At 37.4% G+C, this 23,050-nt stretch overlaps 1 protein-coding gene across 1 annotated transcript in view; it reads left to right on the forward strand.

Annotated features, from left to right (window-relative positions):
- The window catches only part of HEATR1 (HEAT repeat containing 1), a 34,793-nt gene that overhangs the window by 9,547 nt on the left and 2,196 nt on the right, over positions 1 to 23,050 (forward strand). The window contains exons 12-41 of the mRNA XM_012572573.5: positions 665 to 772; positions 1,183 to 1,278; positions 2,303 to 2,391; positions 2,692 to 2,903; positions 3,166 to 3,287; positions 3,876 to 4,073; positions 4,813 to 4,996; positions 5,260 to 5,408; positions 6,077 to 6,269; positions 6,795 to 6,967; positions 7,286 to 7,453; positions 8,273 to 8,515; positions 9,254 to 9,385; positions 9,797 to 9,903; positions 10,956 to 11,099; positions 11,806 to 11,924; positions 12,193 to 12,314; positions 13,784 to 13,912; positions 15,123 to 15,353; positions 16,026 to 16,152; positions 16,446 to 16,624; positions 17,249 to 17,295; positions 17,969 to 18,092; positions 18,869 to 19,009; positions 19,212 to 19,501; positions 20,230 to 20,380; positions 20,875 to 21,033; positions 21,688 to 21,822; positions 22,075 to 22,179; positions 22,259 to 22,427. Coding sequence (XP_012428027.4) covers positions 665 to 772; positions 1,183 to 1,278; positions 2,303 to 2,391; positions 2,692 to 2,903; positions 3,166 to 3,287; positions 3,876 to 4,073; positions 4,813 to 4,996; positions 5,260 to 5,408; positions 6,077 to 6,269; positions 6,795 to 6,967; positions 7,286 to 7,453; positions 8,273 to 8,515; positions 9,254 to 9,385; positions 9,797 to 9,903; positions 10,956 to 11,099; positions 11,806 to 11,924; positions 12,193 to 12,314; positions 13,784 to 13,912; positions 15,123 to 15,353; positions 16,026 to 16,152; positions 16,446 to 16,624; positions 17,249 to 17,295; positions 17,969 to 18,092; positions 18,869 to 19,009; positions 19,212 to 19,501; positions 20,230 to 20,380; positions 20,875 to 21,033; positions 21,688 to 21,822; positions 22,075 to 22,179; positions 22,259 to 22,427 — 4,546 coding nt within the window. The remainder of the gene's footprint in view (positions 1 to 664; positions 773 to 1,182; positions 1,279 to 2,302; positions 2,392 to 2,691; positions 2,904 to 3,165; positions 3,288 to 3,875; positions 4,074 to 4,812; positions 4,997 to 5,259; positions 5,409 to 6,076; positions 6,270 to 6,794; positions 6,968 to 7,285; positions 7,454 to 8,272; positions 8,516 to 9,253; positions 9,386 to 9,796; positions 9,904 to 10,955; positions 11,100 to 11,805; positions 11,925 to 12,192; positions 12,315 to 13,783; positions 13,913 to 15,122; positions 15,354 to 16,025; positions 16,153 to 16,445; positions 16,625 to 17,248; positions 17,296 to 17,968; positions 18,093 to 18,868; positions 19,010 to 19,211; positions 19,502 to 20,229; positions 20,381 to 20,874; positions 21,034 to 21,687; positions 21,823 to 22,074; positions 22,180 to 22,258; positions 22,428 to 23,050) is intronic.

The following is a 23,050-nucleotide window of genomic DNA, read 5'->3' on the forward strand; positions in this document are numbered from 1 at the left end:
TCTGAAGAGCAATTGAAACTCACCCTAACACAGAATAATCATTACTGCAACAGATCTGGCCAAGGAATTTATTATAAGAGCTGGTTAGTATTATGGCTGTTGTTTGCAATGATTGAAAGACTGAAAGCACTTAGGAAAATATGACAGACTACATAAAGAAGCGCTTCCTGTAATTCTGTACTGATTTAACAAAGGCACAGATTCTATGTCTGAGTAACAAGTGGATTAACAGAAACACAAGGCATGCAGAACAAAGGCATATGACTCTCTTCCAGGTCTTAAGGTTCCTGAGATAAGCGCACGTAATTGGACTAGCAGGGATGCCTTTTTAACAGTTTCTATCTGTGCTCTGTCACACTGACATTGTCACTGGAGCTTTCTCAGAATCCTGAGATAAGCATAATGCTTTTCTAGGACATAATGGTGTCTGTGGCTTACTGTACTTTTCAAGCTATCTTCCAAAAACTGTCTGAAATAGTGAAGAAATGTAGTCATTTAAAACAGTTATACAATATCATTGTATTGTAGTTCAACTTTCTAGCTATTGATGGTGCAGGTTTTCTTCTAATACAAAAAATTACCATAAGAATGTCTCCCATTATCCTTATGTATATTTAAAATATTTTTAACATGCAATGGGGTCACTGTGAAATCTGTATTTCAGTTTCTGGAAGACTCTGATACCTCCCTTCTGCTTAGTTTGAATCATCCTCAGCCTGCTGTGCGGGTCTTGGCTCTTCAGCATTTGAAAGACGTTATTGAAACTTCAAAGGTTTGTGTCTGAACCTGTCACTTACAGAACTAACTTAACATAGAATGTCTTCAAAAAGTTTTTGCCAGACTTACCAGTTGAAAATGAGTGGTACGTGAAACTGTGCCTGTGTCATCCTTACTGCTTTTCACAGTGTTTTCAGTAGGCTTCTGTCACCATTTCCCCATATTCTGGAGTCTGGATATATTTCTTGTTGATTAGCTGCTCACATTCTCATAAAGTCCAAGTTATTTAATATTTCTAGTTTTCTTTCTTTTGTTATTGAAAGTTAGTCTGCTTATGAGGTTTAATTTAGATTATCTTACCACTTCTCTTACACTAAAATTCAGATACTTCATTAAAAGCCTGTAAAGTGTTCTACAGACAAATGATTTATTCTCCCTTTGACTCTGTTTTCCTTTTTTTTTCAGGAAGGCTTTGATCAGGCTTTCATAGAAGAAGCAATTTTTGGACGGCTCAAGGATGACAACAGAGATGTTGTGATGTCTGCTCTCAGTTCTTTGGAGGTAAGTGTGTCTTTTGGCATGCAAGACTTTATGTGGTCTCGAATGTGTGTGTGTGTCTGGACTGTATTCTGTGTAGTTGTCTTTCTTGTCCTTGTGTCCTTATTGCATTACTTTTATCCTTTAACAGGCTAAAGCAGCACAAGTACAGGAGGCTTCTGTTGTTTGCCATCTCACAAATTCTCACCAAATCTCTGCTTCCTGATCCTTACCAAGGTGTAGGCAGTTGAAGTGAATTTATCAATTTTGTTTTACTTTTTTTTTAATGTAGCTACTGAATCCGACTTAAATCTTTGGTTATTATTTGAGGCACTCTTCCTGCTTATTCTGTATGTTTTCCTATAAAAAGGCAAGCCACACTATCTGTCTTTTGGATGGAAAGTGGTGCAGTCACAAGACATTACTCCAGTGAGAGGTGCTCAGCTGAGTTTTTCCATATGCAAGTCATTTGGTCAGTTGATAGTGGCAAAGTCCTGAGCTCCAGCTCAGGTTTACTGGATAGGACTCTGGTATGCATTGTACTGATTGTTTCCAGCTAGAGTAACAGTCTGTCTTTATGGCTGCTGCTAGTAGTAGTGGAGAATATTAGTAGTAGTAGTGGAATTGGTCTTGTGTGTTCATTCATTCTTGATCACCAGTAAATAGGAATAGAAGTACGTGACGGCTCCTTTAAACTTTAGTGTCTTTTGTTAATATGCCTTTTATTTTTGTGATCCAGATGGAATGTAAAGTAAAAGCCATTCTTATTTAATTATAACACAGTTTGCATATCGCTTATCAGTTTTACCAAACTATTCCACATTCAATAAATTCTCCATACTTCAGCATATCAAGAGGGCATACTGGGCAGCTTTATTACTTCTTGTCACCTGATAGTATTTTCATTACATGAACATCAGCAGGAATGCAGTTAGTCATGTTTGATCTCTGTTCCCACTTGGTATAGCAGATGCATTTTCCATTATGACATGGTAGACTGTTTTATATATTATTGTATTTTCATTCATTTTTCTTGATTATGGTTCAGACTTTCAGGGAACAAGTCAATCCAGAAGTAATAGTATCAAGTCTTTTGAACATTTTCCAGAAAGCTGATCTTTCAAAGGATGGAAAATGGTATGTTCATGCTTTTTTTTTCAGTCTACATTCTTTCTGTGCAAATTAATTTTTTAAAAAGTAGCTATAAAAAATACTTTAAAAACTGTGTTTCTCTGCAAATGCTTTTTGTTATGCTATGTCTATGCTGAGTTGCAGGAGAGATGTCCAATTATTTTCTTACCATTTTCCATTAATTCCTTATTTGTTCTTACTGCTGTTTAGATACAGAAAATCACCATGGAGAATAGAGAACAAATCAAAGAAATGTTTCTGATGTGACTGAGTAATGTGTTTTCAACACGGTTTGTTCTCTTATAGGTACAAGGTTTTGGAGCAAGCAGTAAAAATTTTAGTTAAAGAGGAGATTTTGAAAGAGAAGAAAAACCTGTTAGATGCAGCAGTAATGCAGTTGTTACCTTTTATGGTAATCACTAATGCAAATTCAAAATCTGCAGATTGGAAAATGGCTGTGTGTTTGTCAGAGTCTGATCTCTGCTCCTTGCATCCTTTACTGAAAGGCTGGCCAGAAGGTAAAGCATTCCTTGTAACTAATTTTATAATAGAAAACCTGTGGCAGGTTTAGGTTTATTGAACCTAAACACATATTGGAGGCAGGCTGTCACTATCAAGTATCATACTGTAACTGTGAATGGATTTTAAAAAAAGCTCTTTGAAAAGAGGTGGAAATTGTTCAGTGTGTTTCTGACTGATTCTAAATATTATTGAGTCACCAGTATGTTAATATGTGAATTTTATACCTCGATTATTTGATTTTTTTTTCCCTTGGAGTAGCTCTTGAGGAGGCAATTAAATCTACCGAGTCTGCAGAGTTGGTTGGAGTGGCCAATGAGAAAATTATTCTGCTACTTTCTGGAAATATGACGTCAGGGAGCCCTTCCTTACTATTGCAGATGGTAAGTATACCATGTCAGCCTAACCTTAGAGAAGTTTTACTTTTCAGGTGGTGACTGTAATCAAACAAATGTCATATAGAAGAACTTCACATGCCTGCTCTAGGCTTTAGTATGCTATCATCAAGCTGCTAGGTAAATACATGCACATGTGTGTGTTATATATAAAATTATATCTATTAGTTTATATATATATATATATGCCTGTATGTATTTATATACTATTTACAGATATATATATAAAAATAGCAAACCACAATACCATTCATATAAAAAAATTTCCTTAACTTAAGGAAAATAAGTAATTACCTTTTTTGACAAATGGTTAGTGTAACTAAATTCAAGGAATTTTTACTTTCCTGAAAAAGAATTTCTAGAGAGTAAGCAAGTATACCTGTAGTTACAAGTTCATAGAAACTGGTGTTTGTGCATTGTAAGGTTTCAAAGAGTACAATTACAGCAGACAGTAACTTTTTACCTATGATACAAACTAAACAGTATTGCACCATTTTTCATTTACATGTTCCGTTTAGTCATAGTGAAGTCCCACTGTCATACTGATTTTTGTTGTCTTCCATTCTTTTTTCTAAGGTTGATGACCTCATACTCGTTGCTGAAACAGAATCTGACAGTGTGAGACAGAAAGTAACTACTCATATAATTGGTGCAGTGCTTGTTCAGTGCTGCTGCAATGCACAGATGAAGGCAAAGTATTTTCCAGTGGCTATCAGAGTCTTCCGTTTCTTGGATAAAAAAATTAAGAATCTCAGAACTTGTGAATCTGCAGAGGTAAGATGTACACAGTGTGGAGAGGGCATTTTCTTCATTCTGAAAACAGTATTAAGAAGATTTTTAAAATTGTTTTTACTGAAGACCAAGTTCAAAAACCTGGAGTGAAAAATCACACCTTCATTTCTTCTCAGAACAAAAACACACACTTGGCAATAGTGCCATTAAGAATTACTCTAACATTTTATGTGTGTTTCCAGTGGAATTTTCTTGACTTATTTTGTTGAGAAACAGGTCTAGATTTTTTGCTGTGTGTAAGGAACCCATTTGAGCAGGGCTATGTTTCTGTGTGTACATCCCCTCACATATACACTCATAGTGACACATGGTAATTATTTATTCTGACCTCACATTATTCCAGTAATGATTTTTTTTTTTTAATATACATGTATCTGAAACATATGGATTCTTTTTCTGGAACAGAGCTAGATCAAAGTATTAAAACTGGTTGTCAAAAATGCTGCAATTCCCAATCCCTTTAAAGAGATATTTTAGAGAGACTGATATTTTACTTTTCTGTTACCTCATTTAGGTACACTGTAATTATGGTAGAAAGAGCTGGCATAGGTTTTAAAACTACAGATGCAAGTTTCAATGTAAAATGAGAAATGTAATTCACTCCATAAGGATACCTCTTTGGAGGTTGGAAATGAAATGTTGCTGAATTTTAATGTTAAATTTCCATTTTCTGTTGCATGGAATTGTGACAGAATACATTAAAATCAATTTTCATCCACAGGAAACTGCCATAAGTTGGTCTGTTGAAACAGAAGAGGAAACTTTGGTGCCTAAGGACTTGTTAAGTGCATATATAGAAAAACTCAACAGTGGTGAGACTGCTCATGCAGAGGAGTCAGCTATGGTCCTGTTCTTATTGAAAATCTTCATTAATGGCCTAAAACCTCCCCTGTCTTTTTCAAAAGGTAGGTGTTAAGATTTTGCCTGTCGATAGCATCAGTGAAAAAATAAAGTATTTTTTTTTTCCTTCAGAAGTTGTTGGAATCAAGGAGGTGTTGCTTCCCTAACCTTCTCCTATGTTATTGACATCTGTAAAAATTACTGACTTGTGAACATGAAATCAACCAAATGTATTCTCCTCTTTTAACTAGAGATGTCTGTTTTCTCTTGGTTTCTGAGGGTGTTCCTATGCACCTGCTGTGTCTTAATTATAACCCGTATTTTTTAGAGGAACCTTGGTGGAATCCTGAATCTCTGAATCAAGATAGGAAAGACTACCTGCACCTCCTTTTGGGGCTGTTTGACCTGCTTGTCAGCGGAGCTAGTGAGGGAAGCGACACTCTTCAGTACAGAGCATTGATGAATCTCTTATTCAAGGTATTATTATTGCATTTGTTGCTCTGAATGATGTGTCAGTAACTATTTCATGGTTGCATTAGTTTTAAGGAAAGCTGAGAAAAAAAAATGGTCAATAGGTCATGCAACACTGCTTGTGGCATTTAAGTACTGTGAGGGGGTGGAAATGTAAGCTTCAGCTGGGTTACTTAACCCTAATTGAATGTAATAATGGAAAACTAAAGTTAAAAAACAAAACACAAATGTACTAGTGGAGGCAAAGCTAAAAGCATAACACTGATTTGCAGGACAAGATCAAGAGCCTAAAGTTTAAGCAGAAAGTTTTGATTCTATCAGGTAGCACAACAAAGGGTTACTCTGTAAAATTTGGTAGTGTTTAAATACAGAAACTGGAAGGAAAACTTCCAGGAGAAATTTTGTGTTTCCTTATTACATCATCTCATGGTTTTTCACATGCATATGTAAATAACATCTGAACTTGTGTATACATGTATAATTTACTCAATAACTTTTTCTTCCCAAAAGACACTGTATCTCTCATTTTTTGAGACAAAGTTCTTTTTTGCTGTACTCCTTTGAAGTGGGTGGGGTGGTTTATCAAATGTTTTCAGTAGTAGTTTACCAAATAAAATAAACAAGTGCTTTTTTTTTTTTTTTTTTTTTCTCTTTTTCATTGTGTTTAATGTAAGGTACATCTAAAAGATTCAGAGGTTCTCTTCAAATTCCTTTCCATTTTATGGACTTACAGTTATAACCTTTCAAATCAACTGAACTATGAAGTCAGTGCAATGCTACAGACTCAGGCTCTGTATATTGGCTATGCACTGCTTGAATCAGAAACAAGCCAGAAAAAGAAACAGCTGCTATCACCATCATCTCCAGGTAAAGTGAAACAGTATCTGTCTGTCTGTCTCTCATCTTACAACTCAATCACTGTGCTTTTTAATTGTGTGCAATTTCACTGTATTTTATACCATGAAGGGTGTCTCAAGTTATTTATGTTCAGCTGTACTGTCTGAGACTTGCTGATTCACTGGTGCAGTTGTAAGTCCAAGCTTGACCTAAGTGAAGCCACTTTTTTTTTAATTTTCTAAGTGTTAAAGGAGCACAGGGCTGTGCTGAAGGAGTCAGTTACAGGACATTACTGTCTATGCAGTCTCAGGGTGTGACAGTCAGTAGCAATATATGAACTCTGAGTTTAAACATGAATATAAGGCCTGTGATGAAGTTCAGAGTCATGCATCTGTGAGACTCTTGTTGGTTTTATGTACCTCAGAGGTTTACAGTGAAAAGAGGTGGCTTCTTAATTCCAAAGTAATGTTGATGCCTCTTTAGGGACAGCTACAGTAAAATTTTCACCACTCATTGTGCTCTATTCTTTTCCTCCTTCCCTCAATCTTCTTGCAGTGGTGGTATCTTTGCTAATTAACTTGGTTAGTCCTGTGAGTGAAGTTCGAAGGGCTGCTCTCAACTGCCTCCATTCCTTGAGAGGAATAAAGGAATCTCTATTTCATCCTGTCCTTCAGCATTTGGAGCAAAAGGCAGAAGAGATTGTATCTGACCCTACATACGTAACACAGGTATTTTTTAAATTAAGTTTTGTTTGCTGCTGTGAGCTTCTATCTCACAGAAAAGAAATCAAGTTAACCAGGAAGGTAATTGATTTTGTATCCTATAGTGGACTGATTTATAATTTTTTTAGGATCTGTGAAAACATTCAAGTGATTTATTACATGCAGAGAGCTGAGAACCTAAGAGGCATTAACAGTGGTTTATTTCCAGATGAAGAGCTCTGCTTATATCTAAATTGCAGTGTTATGAAAGCATCAAATAACTGCTGTTTTAAGGCATTTTTATTGCAAGAAAATAACTTAATTTTCACTTTGCTAATGAACTAGATTATGGGAACTCTATTTGAGGAGCTTGAGACACAGCCAAAACAGAAATCCCAGAAGAAAAAATTGTTGGAATCTTTGGAAAACTTACTTGATTGTGTACAGAACCCTATTTTCCCATCATATATTGCAAGAAACTTAATGAAAATTCTTCATGAAATCCATGGTGAAGTAAGTGTTGCCTTTTGAGTTCTGCACTAGAGTGAAATGCTGAAATCACATTTCATTTAGTAATAATGCTGTTAAATAATTCCATACTATATTAGATTGTTAGGTATTAAGTTGACACCTCCAATAATATGCAGTAAAGCTGCAAAATTTGGTTTAATGAAACATAAAACATTTTCTTGCTCTTTCCAGGAATGTAATGGCTGCAGAATTTTGCATTGGAGTTTTTAAAGAAGCTCCCTTGATATTACTAAAAAATACTATTTCAGAAGAAATTTATTACTTTGGTTAGTGAACATACTTTTCTGTACAGAATTGCAAAGTATTAAGTAGTACTGTGAATTTCTTTTATATATATATTAACCTACTCTTATCTAGCATATTCAGAATTCTCCAACTGCTGGAAAATATGACTTCAAAGTTCAAAAAAAGGAATTAAATTTGAATTTTTATGTTCTGTTCAGTTGTATATGTCTTGAAAAGATTGTGAACTGCATAGCAGGGGTGAATAGTTTTGCTTCACATTTGGGTTTTGTGGAAAACAGCAGTCATAAATGGGTGGAAAAATTACCTTGCTTCTGTACTTTGAAATTATGAAATACTGTTCTGCAAATGAGAATAGCAAAGGAGAAGATGAGCAGGTACTTGAGGTAGTCTCATATTATGCCTTGTATTTTTCCAGTTGAACAGCTGTTGCCTACAATGCTGTGTGCAGTGTGGTACGAGAGAGGGGAAGCTGCAGCAAAATGAAGCTGTGCTATTGGAAAGTTGTTAAATTGAGAATGGATAAAAACTTCTCTTATGCATTATCTCTGTTTGCAGATAGTTCTTTCTCACCTCTTGCCTGCACTAGCCCGTCTGCTAGGGAAGGTCTTTAAGAAAGCTGAGGCAATGTTAAAAGATGAAGTCATTCTCCTGCATCTAATCCTTGGAAAGTTTAATGAATATTCAGCAACCCTCCTTTGCAAGAATCAGCAGAGTCTGGATTTATTTATCAAAAGTCTGCATGCTGCCAAGAAAATATATGAAGAAATTCCACCATTTCAGATCACAGCACTTGGGCAGGTATGGCTTTATGAAATACCTTTTATTTATTTTTATGCTTGAAGCAGCTAGCAGTGTTTGTGATTGGATTTACAAGGTTATTTCTGTGTGGAGGAGTCCATAGCTCTCGACCTGTCTTTTTTTTACTACAAGATTTTAGTGTCCCCATAGTGTCTTTGAAGCATCTAAACAGGCTGCAAAACTTGAACTCTTAAAATTATCAGAAGGAGATATTGCTGCTTGCTTTGTTTTTTGCCTTTTTGACAAGCACAAAATAGCAGTACTGTATTTGCACACAGATGAGTTTCTGTATCGTTACAGATACTACTGTTCCACAGGTTTTAGGTTTTTGTTGGTCAGGCAAGAGCTTCACTTAGTGTTTTTCATCTGAAGAAAAATTGTGAATAAAATGCAGTAGGGTGAGAAATAGGTTAATTTGAAGGAAGCTGCAAATTCGGGCCTATGTTGGCCAGGTGTTGGCATGTACTTCCCAAAGGCTGGCAACAGCAAGTTTGTGCCCCACACCAGTCATGAGAAAAATTTCAGAAATCAGTTTGTCTGTTGGGTATTCCAATGTATGTGATCCACATCTTTAAGATTCCTGGATATATACAAATACATAGTTAATATGCAGGTTTTTGCAGTACTGCATGATGGGGTGTGTCATACAGAATCCAGCATATATTCATTCAACACCTTGTGATTTTGTTACCCTCTTAAAGTAAACCTCTCTGCATCCTTTTTTTGCCCCTTTTGTAGATTACTAAGCCATTCTTTGCAGCTGTGTCAGATGGAGTGGTGCAACAGAAGCTGCTAAAAGTATTGTTTGACTTACTCTTAAACTGTAAGAACCCACTTTGTGCCCAGACAATCAGCAGTGTGTTTAAAGGGGTAAGTGGCAACCTCCAGAACACAGAAGTATGTTCAAACAAAATGTGATTTTGTGTCACCTACATTCAGTAACACTTGTTGTTTATATCATTTATAGTGGGAAAGGAATGGGAAGCTTTTTGTCAAATAATAGAATAGTGTTAATGGCATGAAAATTGTATTAAATGACTGCTTTTAAAAGGTGTTTCTTAATAGCCACCTATCAGTCATTTACTACACTATGTGAATGAATTCAGCAGAAGTCACTTCTTTTCTGCTGCACTGGTTTTCATTTTCTGGGATATGGCAGGAATATGTGGATTATATACCCATATGTGCACGAAAGGGATATGTTTTTTAAAAAGGCAGGGCACAGATATGTGATGTGACAAATTGTTCATTGGTGCTTGCATTGTTATTGTTTTGTTTCAGATTACAGTGTGTGCTGAGCAGATTGTCAGAGAACTGGAGCCTCCTGAGAAAACCAAAAGTCTGGCCACTGTTCAACAGACTAGAAGGCAGAAAATGCAGCAACAGAGGTGAAGTAACTAGAAACCCACAAGTATTATCTGTGAAGTTTGAAAACACCACATGTCTTAATATGTTGCATAGTTTGTACTGAAAATGCAAGCAACTATTTCTTCTTTTCACAGTAAAATAAATCCAAGCTACTTTTGGCATGGGAAAGACATCTCATGTCACTGTTTGAGAACTGATGGAAATAACAGTCAAAATATATTAAAAAATCCAGTATATTTAATATTGACTATTACAGTTGCTGTTACAGAATCTTGACACAGTTGACAAGATTCATTTTTGTTAATAGTAAGGTTAATTTTAAATAGAGATGCATGGGCAAATTACACACACTTGGCTGAAACCTAACAGATGTTCATCAGAATATTCATTAGTTGACTGAAAAACAGTATTTTGTTTCTAAAAAGGTGGTAATGTAATCACTAATTTTTAAATCTTTGTCTTATTTCTTTTCTTCATTCTCATAAGGAACTGTTTTGTTCACTGTACTTAGGCTCTTTAAATATTCTTTCAACCATATTGAAACAGGATATTGAGGTAATTTTCCTGGTTTGACCTGGAATAACTTTTTAAATTTTCCTTCATTTGACCATTTTGAATAATCATCACCCATTAGATTGATCCATCTGTAAACTGTACCTGTCACAGTTTACAAACACACATGCTCAAGCATCCCGTTGCCTGCACAGTCAGTGTGTTAACCACTAGTAGTTCCAGAGAAGCAAGTTTCCTGGATGGCAAGAAGATCATCATTTGGACAGTTACCTAACAGATTTTTTTCTTTTTTTTCTCCCCCACTTCCAGAAGTGTTTCCAAGAAACACTTGTTTTTTCAAGTTCGGTCTGATTTTTTTTGTTGGTGTTTGTTTAAAATGTCTTGCTGCTTCAATAAAAAGCCCACATACTGCCACCCATCCAGGGAGCAGCAGTAAAGGACATACAACACTATGTGAAAGAAAAATTGTCTTTTTTTAGTTGGATCTGTGTGTGTGTGTTTCCTGAAGCACTGTAGCATTTTCTTTGAAAATCCATGATTGATTGTCTTGTGTTTTTAGAAAGCCTCAAAATACAGAATTGGCACCAGAAACAAGTGACTCCAGCTGGCAGAGGGTGATGCTTATTCTGGAGTTACTGCAGCATAAGAAGAAGCTTCGGCATCCGCAGGCATTGGTACCTGTACTTTTCAACCTCCTGAGCAGGTAACGCAGAGCCCTGGAGCCTTCTCTGCTGCAGCAGGCACCCTAAACATGGCAATATGGGCTCAGCTTTGTTGTCGTGTCTTGTAGCTTAGCTTGCCTTTTTCAGCTGAACTTCTTTTAGGCCAGTCAGAGGAGGGGAATGGGAAGTTAATTATGATTTTTTTTCTCTTTGAAACAGTAAGATTCTTCTGATGCATAGCTTCTCTTGTGTGAAAACGTCATTGGGCAGAGGGCTTGGGAATGCCAAGCAGGATGATACCTGTCCTAAAATTGGGATAATTGGCAGGACTCGTGTCTTTAGCAGAGCTAAAGTTAATTAGCTAAAGAGCTAATTCTCTAAGCTTTTAAGTTCTTCCCAGCACACTGTGGAACAATCTTAGTCTAGTGCAATCTAAGGAAACTATTGTTTTTCCTGACAGCCCTATATCCAGACACTTAGGAAAGTTTATATGTACATGAGGTGTTTGTCTTTCTTTCCTTATGACTTGCTTAAGACATAGACTGGCATTTATAGTCCAGGTTATACTTAAGTTTTTGGCAGCTTTGATAAATGTCTTTTATTATTACTTTACCCAATCTTTGGGCAAAGGCTTTTTTGGAAGCCTCAGTTTAGAATTTACATGGAATTAAAATTGCAGCTGCTTATTTGTAGCTTAATCAGTTTGGTCACTGATTTTTCCATCCTGTTTTTTTCATGAATGTATAGGTGTTTGGAACCCAGGGCATCAAAAGAAGAAAATATGGAATATACAAAGCAGCTGATCCTCAGCTGTCTGCTGAACATCTGTCAGAAATTGTCCTCAGATGGTGGCAAGGTCCCAGCAGGTAAAAATCACCAGACTCATCCCTTGGTAATTCTCTCGCTAGGTCAGCATTAAAACAATGGTCTCAATTTGGTTTTCTTCCTCAGTCTACACTATTTTTTTGAGGAGAGAGAGATTCCTCTATGAGGGTATACAAGTTTGCCTTCCTAATAATTTTTTGTAGATGCATTAGGTATGGTTTGCAAACTGAAAACAGTGCTTAAGTGTACTGTTTATTCCTACATGGTTGGCCATTTAATGTGTTAATCAATGAATATTTTTACCTGCAGATATCCTGGACAAAGAAAAATTCAATGTGGAACTGATAGTTCAGTGCATCAGGAGTTCTAAAATGCCCCAGACACACCACCATGCCCTGCTGCTCCTTGGTGCAGTTGCTGGAATGTTTCCTGTAAGTAAGACCTGGAATTTATGCGTCGGCTTTTCTCATTGATATCCAAGTATTGAGTAGAGTGAAGAACATACAGATCGGCTCTGTGGGGAAAAACTTCCTGAAAAGGAGCCAGAGGCAAAATGGACAGGTTTCCTGCTCTTTTAGGGCTTTCTATTCCATTTTAGTTGAAAACCAACTTCTGTCTTGATGCTTTGGTCACCAGCCATTTGTGGCTCACAGTGGAGTGCAGTAGAAATGGAAGAAACTTTCTGACACCAGCCCTGCCTCACCTTCCCACTGTGGTCACAGTTGTCATGCCTTGTCTCTTCTTTCTCCTGCTTTTTTATATAAAAAGGGAAAACACCTGGTCCATTTTAGCACATGAGTTCTTACAAGTTCCTATCTTGTACAACACTGGAAAATGTAATTGTAGTTAATAATAAAACTGGGTTTTTTTGGATTTTAATTGACCAAGAAACAAGCCTTTCTTTGTATGGACTGAAATTTGACTGTACACTGTTCTAAGATTCTTTTGCTTTGAAACTCTAAACCAGCAAAATGTATCCAGGTGTATCAAACTCAGTTTGCATATTTATATTCACCTCAGTATTTTCTCCACACCTTTGGAAAGGTAGCATGTTTTCCAAAAGACGGAACTATGATGTTTTTGATATATCTTTGGAGGTTTTTGTAGTTTTATTGTTTTGGGTTTTTGTTTCCATCTTACTGCCATCACCTGCTATAAAACCAGGCATTTATTTTACATTAATATTGGCTCTTAAAAATTTTTCAAGGTCAGATAGAAGGAAACATTTTTGTATTCACCTCATCTCACTTTTAAAATCTAAAACACTTCTTCCAGTTTCTAAAGCTAAATGAAAAATATACCTATAATTTATTGCTCTAACTCCTGGCAAAATCTAGGAAACTAACATTTGAGCTAGGTGGCACCTCTAATACAGCCTTCTTAAAATTGGTTACTATGATTACAGTCTAGGCCCTCAAAAAGCCAGAAATTGAAATTAGTATGGTTAGTTTACACTGTATGATTGTGGATATTGCAGATGTTTTACAGATACAAAAAAAGATGTGTGGGAAAATCACTGGAATCTGTGCTACAACCACATTTGTGCTTCTGCAGATTTCCTCATAGCTGGTTTTACTTGTGTTCACCTGGAACTGAGTGGAAGGATACAAGGTGTTTTATCACACTAAACGCTTAATTTCCACTCTAATTACTTGCTTAGATGTGTGTCTTGGTTTCTAAATAATGTTAATTAATCTACCAATCACACAGTAAGTAGCATTAAGGGACAGTATCCATTTAGAACTCATTTAGGGAGATTTTTAAAGGTAATCATGATTCTCTTTTGGTTTTTGGTTTGTTTTTTTTTTAATAGGAATCTAGTTTGATTTGTGGGAATTAGAAACACTTTAAGGTAAAATGTGCACAGCAGCATGAACTAGTTTCATCTGTTCTCTTCCAGGATAAAGTTCTTCACAACATTATGCCCATTTTTACATTCATGGGAGCAAATGTCTTGCGTCTGGATGATACCTACACTTTCCAAGTCATTAACAAGACAGTGCAGATGGTTATTCCTGCTCTTATACAGGTACATATATCTACTTAATGAAAAGATTATTAATTAAGTAACTTTATTTACAATATTAATGGTAGAATGAGTTGTCACCTACTTTAGGATTATTTTGATAGACATTAAATTGTATGTAATATAATGTAGTTCAGACTCCTCTGTCTCCCACCAAGTTCATCAGACTGTTGCTTCTTTTCAGTCTTTTGAGTTTCTGCACTTTTTAAATGGTTTAGCCAAAATTACCACAACTATATGTGGAGAGGACCTGAAACATACTTTAAGTTCAAGCTTTTTGTCATAAAAACAGCAGGCAAGTTCAGTAGAGGAACCACTGGAAGAAAGAAGCTGGTTATTAGTCCTATAATATGCCATGGTTATAGGAATAGTAGATGTGGTCTGAAAGAAGTGGAAGTGCTTTTATTCTTCCAGCTGGTGTTTGGGGGGCTTTTCTTGCTTTTTCCTGGACCTTTTAGATAAATGGATATAAACCAAAACAAAAATAGATCCTTGTTTTTCAAATCAACATTTTTTTAATCAGATTTCACTTGCACCTAAGAAGTGTTGATACTTGATCATAATTAGATTTAAACATGAAACATGATGTATAAATGTAATGTAAAAATGAATTGGGGAAAAAAAAAGTCTTCAGTAATGGGCTGAGGATTTCCCAGACTATATTTAGTTATATGTGTACACATTTTTCATCCTCTTACAGTTCTCTGTTATATAAATAGAGAGACAAAATTTAATTTTTTTCTTTTAAAACTTTCCTAGCAGCCCACACAAGTTTCTGTGACAAATTATTTGTTGCATATGATTATTACATGTGGTAAGAGACTAATGTTACTTGAGACCATGTAGCCCATGTATATTATTTTACCTAGGCCCTTGAATCTAAGACCCTAACTCAGGCAAAGTTTTCTGAAGGATGTGGCTTTGCTTTCTCTTGAAAATGTCTTGTTTCAGCTGATGTCAAGTAGATTTTTTCTCTTTTTTTCCTTTTTTTTTCCTTTTTATAAATTTTATTTGAAGCATCTTCCTGTAACACTGAAAAGAACTGTGGGATTTAAAATGTTACTTGGGAACTCTTACATTTTCATTGAGGTTATGCATTTGACGATGCTGTTGTCTGGCACTTAGTGCTTTCTCTTATTTTCTGAAGTTGCAAGAAAGGCCTTGTACTCACCTGCAGTAAGTAACCTGTCTGAACTGCTGTGTTTGTGCCCAGGCTGAAGACAGTGACTTGTCAGAGTCCTCGGGAAGCGTGGAGGAGGTGGTGACCAAGATCATTCGTGTGTTTGTGGATGCCCTGCCCCACGTGCCGGAGCACCGGCGTCTGCCCATCCTGTCGCAGCTGATCACTACTGTGGGAGGAGACAAATTCCTCTGGGTTCTCCTGGTGCTGCTCTTTGAGCAGTACGTGACCAAAACTGTGATAGTAACACTAAGCACAGAAAAGGTTAGCAGGCTGAGGGGTCAGCTTTTTCACTGAGAGCTTGATCTCTTTTGTTCTTGATCTTGCTTTTAGGGAAGTTCTCAATAAGGCCCAAGTTATGCTGGAAAAGGTAGTGAGCTCTGGATTTGTGCTACAGCAGAACCTGATTGTGATGTTGGCTGTGACTTGTACTGTACATTCAATAGTGTTATGTCCTGGAACCTGAACAATAGATCAGATGATATTGTACAGCAATCCTTGATCTGAAGAGCTGATAGTCTAATTATGTAGTATTTCAGTAGTAATGAAGTTCGGGTTTTTTCCTTCAACTGTGTTTGTTAAACCCACTCTTTCTGTACAGATCAAGATGAAAACCCTATTAAGTTTTTGTGTAGGCAGGCCCTGAGATTAGGTGAGAGCATAGTTTATGGGGAAAGCAGAAAGAATTATTAAATGAACATTGGTGAGAAGATAGTCTTTATTGCAAAAGTTTAATCTGTCTCTTTACCCTCTGGACCTATTTTCTCTCCAAAGGCTTGCTGCTTTTACCACTGCTGTTAATCCTGGAGGTGTCCAGATCAGCATGATATTTTCACAAGCCCACTTAGGCGTTTTCAAGTATTTTTATTAGTATTGATAGAAATAATCTTTCTTAATTCTTGAAATATTTCTCTTTTTTTATTGAACCATTAACAGGATAATGTTCTGGAAGCAGACACTGAATTTTGGATTTCCATCTGCTGTGAATTTAATGTACGTTTGCAGTTCCAGAGCATGATGAAGATAATCCAATATCTGACAGAGCTGCCAGAGAATAAAGAAGGTAACGACAAAATAGAGACAGCAAATGCACGTAAACCTTCCTAATACAAGAGACAAGGGGTAGTGGTTTTAAACTAAAATGGAATAGATTCAAACTAGATATAAGAAAGAAACTGTTTACTCTGGGAGTGGGGAAGCACTGGAACAAGTGTCCCAGAGAGGTGATGGGTGCCCCATTCCTGTCAGTGTTCACGGCCAGGCTGGATGGGGCTTTGAACAACTGTAATTTTACTTTGTTTCTGTGATCAGAAATTAAGTATCTTTTTTTTCTTGGATGCAAATTTGTTTTGTCAGTGTCTTCAACAGATGATCCTGAGACAAAAAAGTTAAGAACATGTAAGACAAAGCCAAAAAATCAGGATGGACAGCTCTTTAATGTGGAGTCTCACTCTGACAAACAACTCCGGCATTTCAAATTCTTGTCAGTCTCCTTCATGTCACAGCTTCTGTCCTCTCAGAGTTTTGTGAAAAAGGTAATAATTGCAGTGTGCTTCTAGACTGATCACAGTAAGTGATTGTGCCATATTGTAATATCTGAGACGTAATTTACTTTTTAGTATGACGTGGTATTCAAAGGGGTGGCGCTGTCCAGTGTAGCTTGCTGACACCTTTATTGACACAGTTTTGAAACCTCTCAGTAATGTTACTTATTTTTTATTAAGGCTTTTCCAGATAGTCTCCATTTTTGTGACTGATGCATAGGTAACCAAGTGAAATTCTGCTCCCAGTGTATTCCCACTGGCTTTATGGAGCTTGGGATTTCACTCACAGCCTGTATAACTCCAAATTTGGCATGGGATTCATGCTGTTAATTGAAAAGAAAAAATGTTATGAATTTTAGGCTCTGACTGTAGCTGGTAGTCCCAGTTTTTCACCTGAAAACCATCCACCAGCATGAAATGTATTTGTTAATGTGATTGCATTGCCCAAGGTACTCAGATTTCCTTCCAGAATGATGGCTTAAATACAAGTGTAGGGACTCATAATTATTGTGTCAGTGGTCATTTGATTCAAAAAAATGAAATTTTTGTATTCTGGCATTTTAGTTTAATGAGAGGAGGTAAGTTTCATATTTTCATTCTTGCTTTTTAAACCAGATAGTTGAATATGAAGAACCGGAAGTGCTGCAGGAGTTGGAACAGAGGTATGTTTTAAATATGCCCTACTCCTATTCTTAGCTTTTACTGCAGCCCAGGAATATCTTTAAAGTGTAGTGCCATTAGAATATCTTTCACGCTAATGATACTTTTTAAATGTCCTCTGCAGCAAGCAGTATTTATTATGTGCAAGTTACTTGGTTTTGGTTTGGCTTTTTCTTTTAATGGAATGTGAAACTTTTGATTTCTGAAAGATTGCTTTACCCAATATCCACTTTTTTTCTGTATTTTTGATAGAGGTTATTTACATGCTTGGACATAACTGTCATGCCATTCGTGTCTGAATCATTAAAGGAATTCCAGATTTTTAGCAAAATATACTGGTTCATTGGTAGAAAAAAAATGGATCTTGTTCATGGGTGCCTCTGTATTGCTGTAAGCACCAGTAATCAAAGATCACAGTTGTAGCCATTGTGCTGTAAAAGACAGTGATAGGAAATTGAGAGTTTCTTTTGCAGAGGCCTAGCTTTTATGTTCGTTCCAAGAGAAATAAGGTGTTAGATTTATTTTAAATGCTGTGTTCCATGAATGCTCATTTTTAAATTTTTCTGTTTTGTTTCCTTGTATTTTTGTTGTCGTGTGAGATTTTATGCTTTCCAGTGGCAATGGATTTGTTTAGTTTCCTTGTTACTTGCTAAAAGTTACTTCCTTTCTGTCTAGGCTGTTAGAAGAAGTTCTTCACTACATAAACACTGTGGCATCTTCAGTGGAAGGAAATGTGGACAAACCAACGGCCAAATTTTGGAGGGTGCTGCTTAGCAAGAGCTATGATATGCTGGATAAAGTATGTCTCACTAGCCCCCAAGTTAGCACTGGGACATTGCTGCTTTTGCTTGTTAATATGATTATAAACTTCATAGGGTTTCATGCTGAATTAGTACGATATTTCATTAGATGGTCTGCAGCCTGGTACATCAATGTTTAAACTCGGGTAACAACTTGAATAACTAGAGCTAACAGCTCCTTAGGACAAGCAGAACAAAAATCAGGAATGCTTGTTTCATTTAGTTTAATATTCTACTGGCTGTAAGCAGTCATTTCACTTTATCTGGTGGAGAAAAATGGCTCTTGGCAGCATTTCTCACTGTTAACTCATAAAATGACTTAGCTAATGCTGTTGCTTATTTCTACATGAAATTAAATCCTTTCAGTTTTCATCTTACTATTTTTTCTGATTAGTAATTTATTTGTATAATTTGAGTGGCTATCTTGTTGGAATTTTTTTTACCTCTAAAGCATATTCCAGTTTTCATGATGTACATGCAGAGGCATTGACAGAATTATTTTGGGTAAAGAGGGATAGCTCACGAGAGCAGACAAAAAGACTTGCTGAGGAAATCTCAGAGCTGGTGGATAATGGCTGCTTAGCAGCCAGTGAACACAGACTAGCTGGAACCTGCTTTGTTGTTTTGCATGCCTCAGATACAGCATTGCTGGCTTGTCCTCTCTTCTTTGATCCTGAAACCCATGAAGGAAGTTGAAGAGACTCTTATCAGGAGGCTGCCATGTCACAGTGCATGCAAAAGCATTTGTGGTATTGTTTTGTTTGTGTTCTTGTAGGTCAACGCCTTACTGCCAACAGAAACCTTCATCCCTGTAATTGGGGGACTGATGATGAATCAGCTGCCGTCGGTGAGACGCAAGGCCATGGACCTCCTGAACAACAAGGTGCAGCAGCGCACCAAGTGGCAGAAGAGCCAGGTGAGGCAAAGGGGTTAAACCCTTCCTTTAACAAAAGTACCCAGAGAGAGATTGATGTGCAAGTGCTTGACCTCATGTAAAGATGCCAAGTGCTGGGCCTGGCAAGGGCTCTTGAGCAGTGACACGAAGGTCCCTGCCCACAGCTACCTTGCAGGTCCTGAGTTTCTAACTGAATATCTGATGTGTTCTCCTGTCCTCTCAGATCCTGCAGCTCTTAGAGCTGGTTCCTGAGCTCATTGCCATTGTCAAGTGCAAAAGAAGGGAGGAAGAGGAGGAGCAAGCCATCAATAGGCAGACTGCTTTGTTCAGCCTCAAGCTGCTCTGCAAAGGTTTTGGCACAGAAAATCCAGCGCCATTTGTGCCTGTTCTGAAAATGGCCATTGATCTCATTTCTTCAGAGAAGGAGGAAAAAAATGTGATGGGAAGTGCTTTGCTCTGTATAGCTGAAGTCACCTGTACACTGAAAGCCCAAGCAATACCTCAGCTTCCAAGGTACTGTTAGGTTCTTCTTAACAGAACCAGCTGCGTAAGAATTAGTTACACCAAAATTGTTCATCAGCATTACTGAAGGAATGCTGATGAAGGCTGTCTGCCTTGTGTGTGTTTTGTGCAGACAAGAATAAAAGTATTTCTAATGCTTGAAGGTGCTTTGTGGTCGTAGAACTAAGAAACTAGTGGGGAAAATTGCAAGACTTTTATAATGCACAGTAGAGTTCCTTATGGAGTCTGCTGCTGTCACAAGAGAGGCAACCTTTATGGCTTTAGAAAAAACAGACCACAGTCTGTATTTTTTCTGTAGAACAGATAGCATTTAAAAACATGAGAATGAGTACAGTTGAAAACCTTTCATGCTACATTATTTTATTCTCCCTATTCAAAAGACTGTTTCATTTCTTTACAAATACTAATCTCTGTCATTAAATTTTTAAACTAAAGATAGGGCTTTGAGTAACCTGATAGAGTGAAAGGTGTTGATCTTCATGATCTTTAAAGATTTATTCTGACCAAACCATTCTGTGATTCTAAGTCTAATATCCTTCATTAACTTCAAAATAAAATACGACAATGAGCCCAGAATACTGATTTTTCTCAAATGTGCATGAAAAAACTCTTTTGAAAATTGTCCCTGCAGGCTTAAGAGATGGATTTATTTGGTTGGAAACATACCTCCAAATGGTCAGTTATTTCACCTTTCTCTGTTTATATTTGGTTATTCACAGGCTGATGCCAGCACTCCTGAAGACTTTAAAAAGTAAGAAGGAGCTGGTCTCCAATGAGATTTACCTGCTGAGTGCCATCACTGCTCTGCTAAAGGTTGCAGAAACACTGCCACACTTCCTTAGTCCTTACCTTTTGGAGTGCTTGTTGCAGGTGAGCTCTGTGACTCCTACAGGTGTGTAAAGGGGGGACAAGACATGCCCAGATTCCAGAAACTGGAGAGATGACTTTTTTTCCTCTGAAACTGAAGTAGGAGTGTGTGCCAACTGTGTGAAAGCTCATAACCTACTACTCTTCTACTCACTTTCTTATGCAGATAGCTCAGATGGAGAGCCTAAGAGCATCTCCTTCTCCGTCCTCAGATAGGTTGTATTTTGCCTCTTTGAAAACGGAGATTAATCACAAAAGATCATTCTGTAATATTCAGTCTCTTCAGATGTGTATCTGACACTCTTGTTGGAGTCATTCTATGGACATTTTAAGTGTTTGTCTTGAAGACAAGTGAGGCTTTGTACACAGCTTAACGTAAGGTGTTCCAAGTGGTTACAAACAGCAAAATTCTTGTATGACATTTGAAGCAGACAGCTACTATAAAGTAAGTTCTTAAATTGCTAAGTAGGCCTAACTTTTGTTGGAATTCCTCACAGGTTGTCCGCTTGGAAAAGATTGTGGCCGAGTTCGGTCCTGCTTCCCAGATGAGTGTCCGTGTAGCAGCACTGAAAACCATCCTAGCGACAAGGCTGGCCCCCAGAATACTCCTGCCTGCAGTTACCAAGTGTTACAGTGAAGTGCTGCATACCCGCAAGGTAAGGGTTTTTTCATCCTTCAGTACTGTGATAAAAAAGGAGAAGATAAAAAGAAACAAACAGGCCAAAATTTGGTTCAGCTGTGTCCCCTCCCAGCGCTTTGGCCACTGCCAGCCCACTCGCTGTGGCTGAAGAGTGAGAAACAAAGGAAGTCTCACAAGCACTGTTCAGCAATAGCTAAAACACCGCTGTGTAATCAGCATTGTTTTGGTCACAGATCTAAAGCACAGCACCATGTGAGCTGCTCTGAAGAGAACGCCATCCCTCCCAAATCTGCCATAGTCTTTATATTATGATCTCTGGGGCTTTTTGTACTTCTGCAGTGATTCAGGAAAGGTAGATCTGGAAGAGATCCAGCAGTTTATTGTCCTTTGCGTGTTAGATGATGAATGCTTGGGAGATCATCCCATCCCATAAAGGACATCATTTATGTGCTAGGGACATGAGTGAGTCAGAATTTCCTCCAGTATGGCAGAGGGTAGACAAAATGCTTTTCAGGAATCCTACTAACTTAAGCCCCCAAAATACAGGAGAAAAAGCTTATTTATTTTATCAACAGTATTTCAATTACATAAATCCAATTCCCTAGTTATGTTTTTCAGTTACTGTCAACATCGCAGTTGCCTTTGCATTGCTTTGCTTTTGTTTTGGCAGAACTGTCTGGGTCCCCTTATGAACATTTTGAAGGAGCACATTGCTGGTATGCAGAAGGAGCACCTGATCTCCCATCAGCCTGAACTGACAGCATTTTTCATGAAAGTCTTGGACTTCCGAGCAGAGCATACCGAGGTAGCTTGTCTGGGAGGATGAGCAGCAGCTGCACCTCTCTACATGCCAATTCCATCACTTGTTTAAGATCAGTAGATTCCATTGTACACGTGCTCTGAAATTCTGATTATCAGATATTCTGTTCCAAATTGGTTTTTTGGTGGAAAACATGGTAGTTGAGTATTTTGTCTGAAATAGACAAAATTGAACTGTGCTTTGAAAGCTCAAATTCTTACATTTCAAACTTAGAATTATGTTTTCTGATTTTTCTAGGATGACTTAGAGGAAGTTGGTAAGATAGAGGCTTACATTATTGACTGTCTAATCAGTATGGTTATGAAACTTTCCGAGGCTTCTTTCAGGCCCCTCTTCTTCAAGGTAAGAAGTCTAAATGTAATTAATCTGCATGTTTGTGTTTTCAGTGCACAGAAACAGCTAATCTGCCTTTCACTTTCAGCTCTTTGATTGGTCCAAAACAGAGGCTACCCTGAGAGACAGGCTGCTGACATTCCACCGAATTGCAGACTGCATCGCAGACAAGCTCAAGGGTCTCTTCACCCTCTTTGCTGGTCATTTAGTGAAGCCGTTTGCTGAGACACTGAACCAGGTCAACATTTCTAAAACTGGTAGGTTGTCAGTTACTGGCTACAGAGAGGCTTAGTTTTGATTGCTGAGAGGCTAATTTTAATTGCAGCAATTTTAGTCTTACAGGATTTATTTTACAGCACACACAATTCACTTCTCTCTTTTTTCTTCCTCTGGTAAATGAGAAATCTTTCTGTGATGGAACCAAAGGATGTTTTTTATCCATTGGCATGGGGGCTGCTATTACAATGTTGAGACCAAATGAAAATTTTCTGTGTCAGCCCCAGTGAGTTCCCTGAGTGTGAAATTGTGTAGAAAGAGGGTTTCTCTTTTTACTTTTTTCTTTTTCATTCATTGACTTCTCTTGTATGCTGCCTGGTGTATCTAGACTCCTCTGCTTTCTTGGGCAAAAATAAGTGTTGTTATTTTCTGTGGGAAATTTTGCCCATCCCAGTTATAGTGACCTGAAGAAATTCTCCATATCCACAGGAACTGCCAAGCACTTCTCCTGTAGCCAGTGGCTATTCTCTTTTATTTCCATCAGTAGCAGACCTGCTGGGGCAGTAGCTTAAAGGCAGATAATGTATCACATCCTCTTTATTGTTATGAGTGATGAGTACATCATTGCTATGTAGTGCATCCCTTAGCTACATTGACAGACTAG

The sequence above is a fragment of the Taeniopygia guttata genome, chromosome 3 (genome assembly GCF_048771995.1).
Source record: "Taeniopygia guttata chromosome 3, bTaeGut7.mat, whole genome shotgun sequence".
NCBI classification, from domain to species: domain Eukaryota; kingdom Metazoa; phylum Chordata; class Aves; order Passeriformes; family Estrildidae; genus Taeniopygia; species Taeniopygia guttata.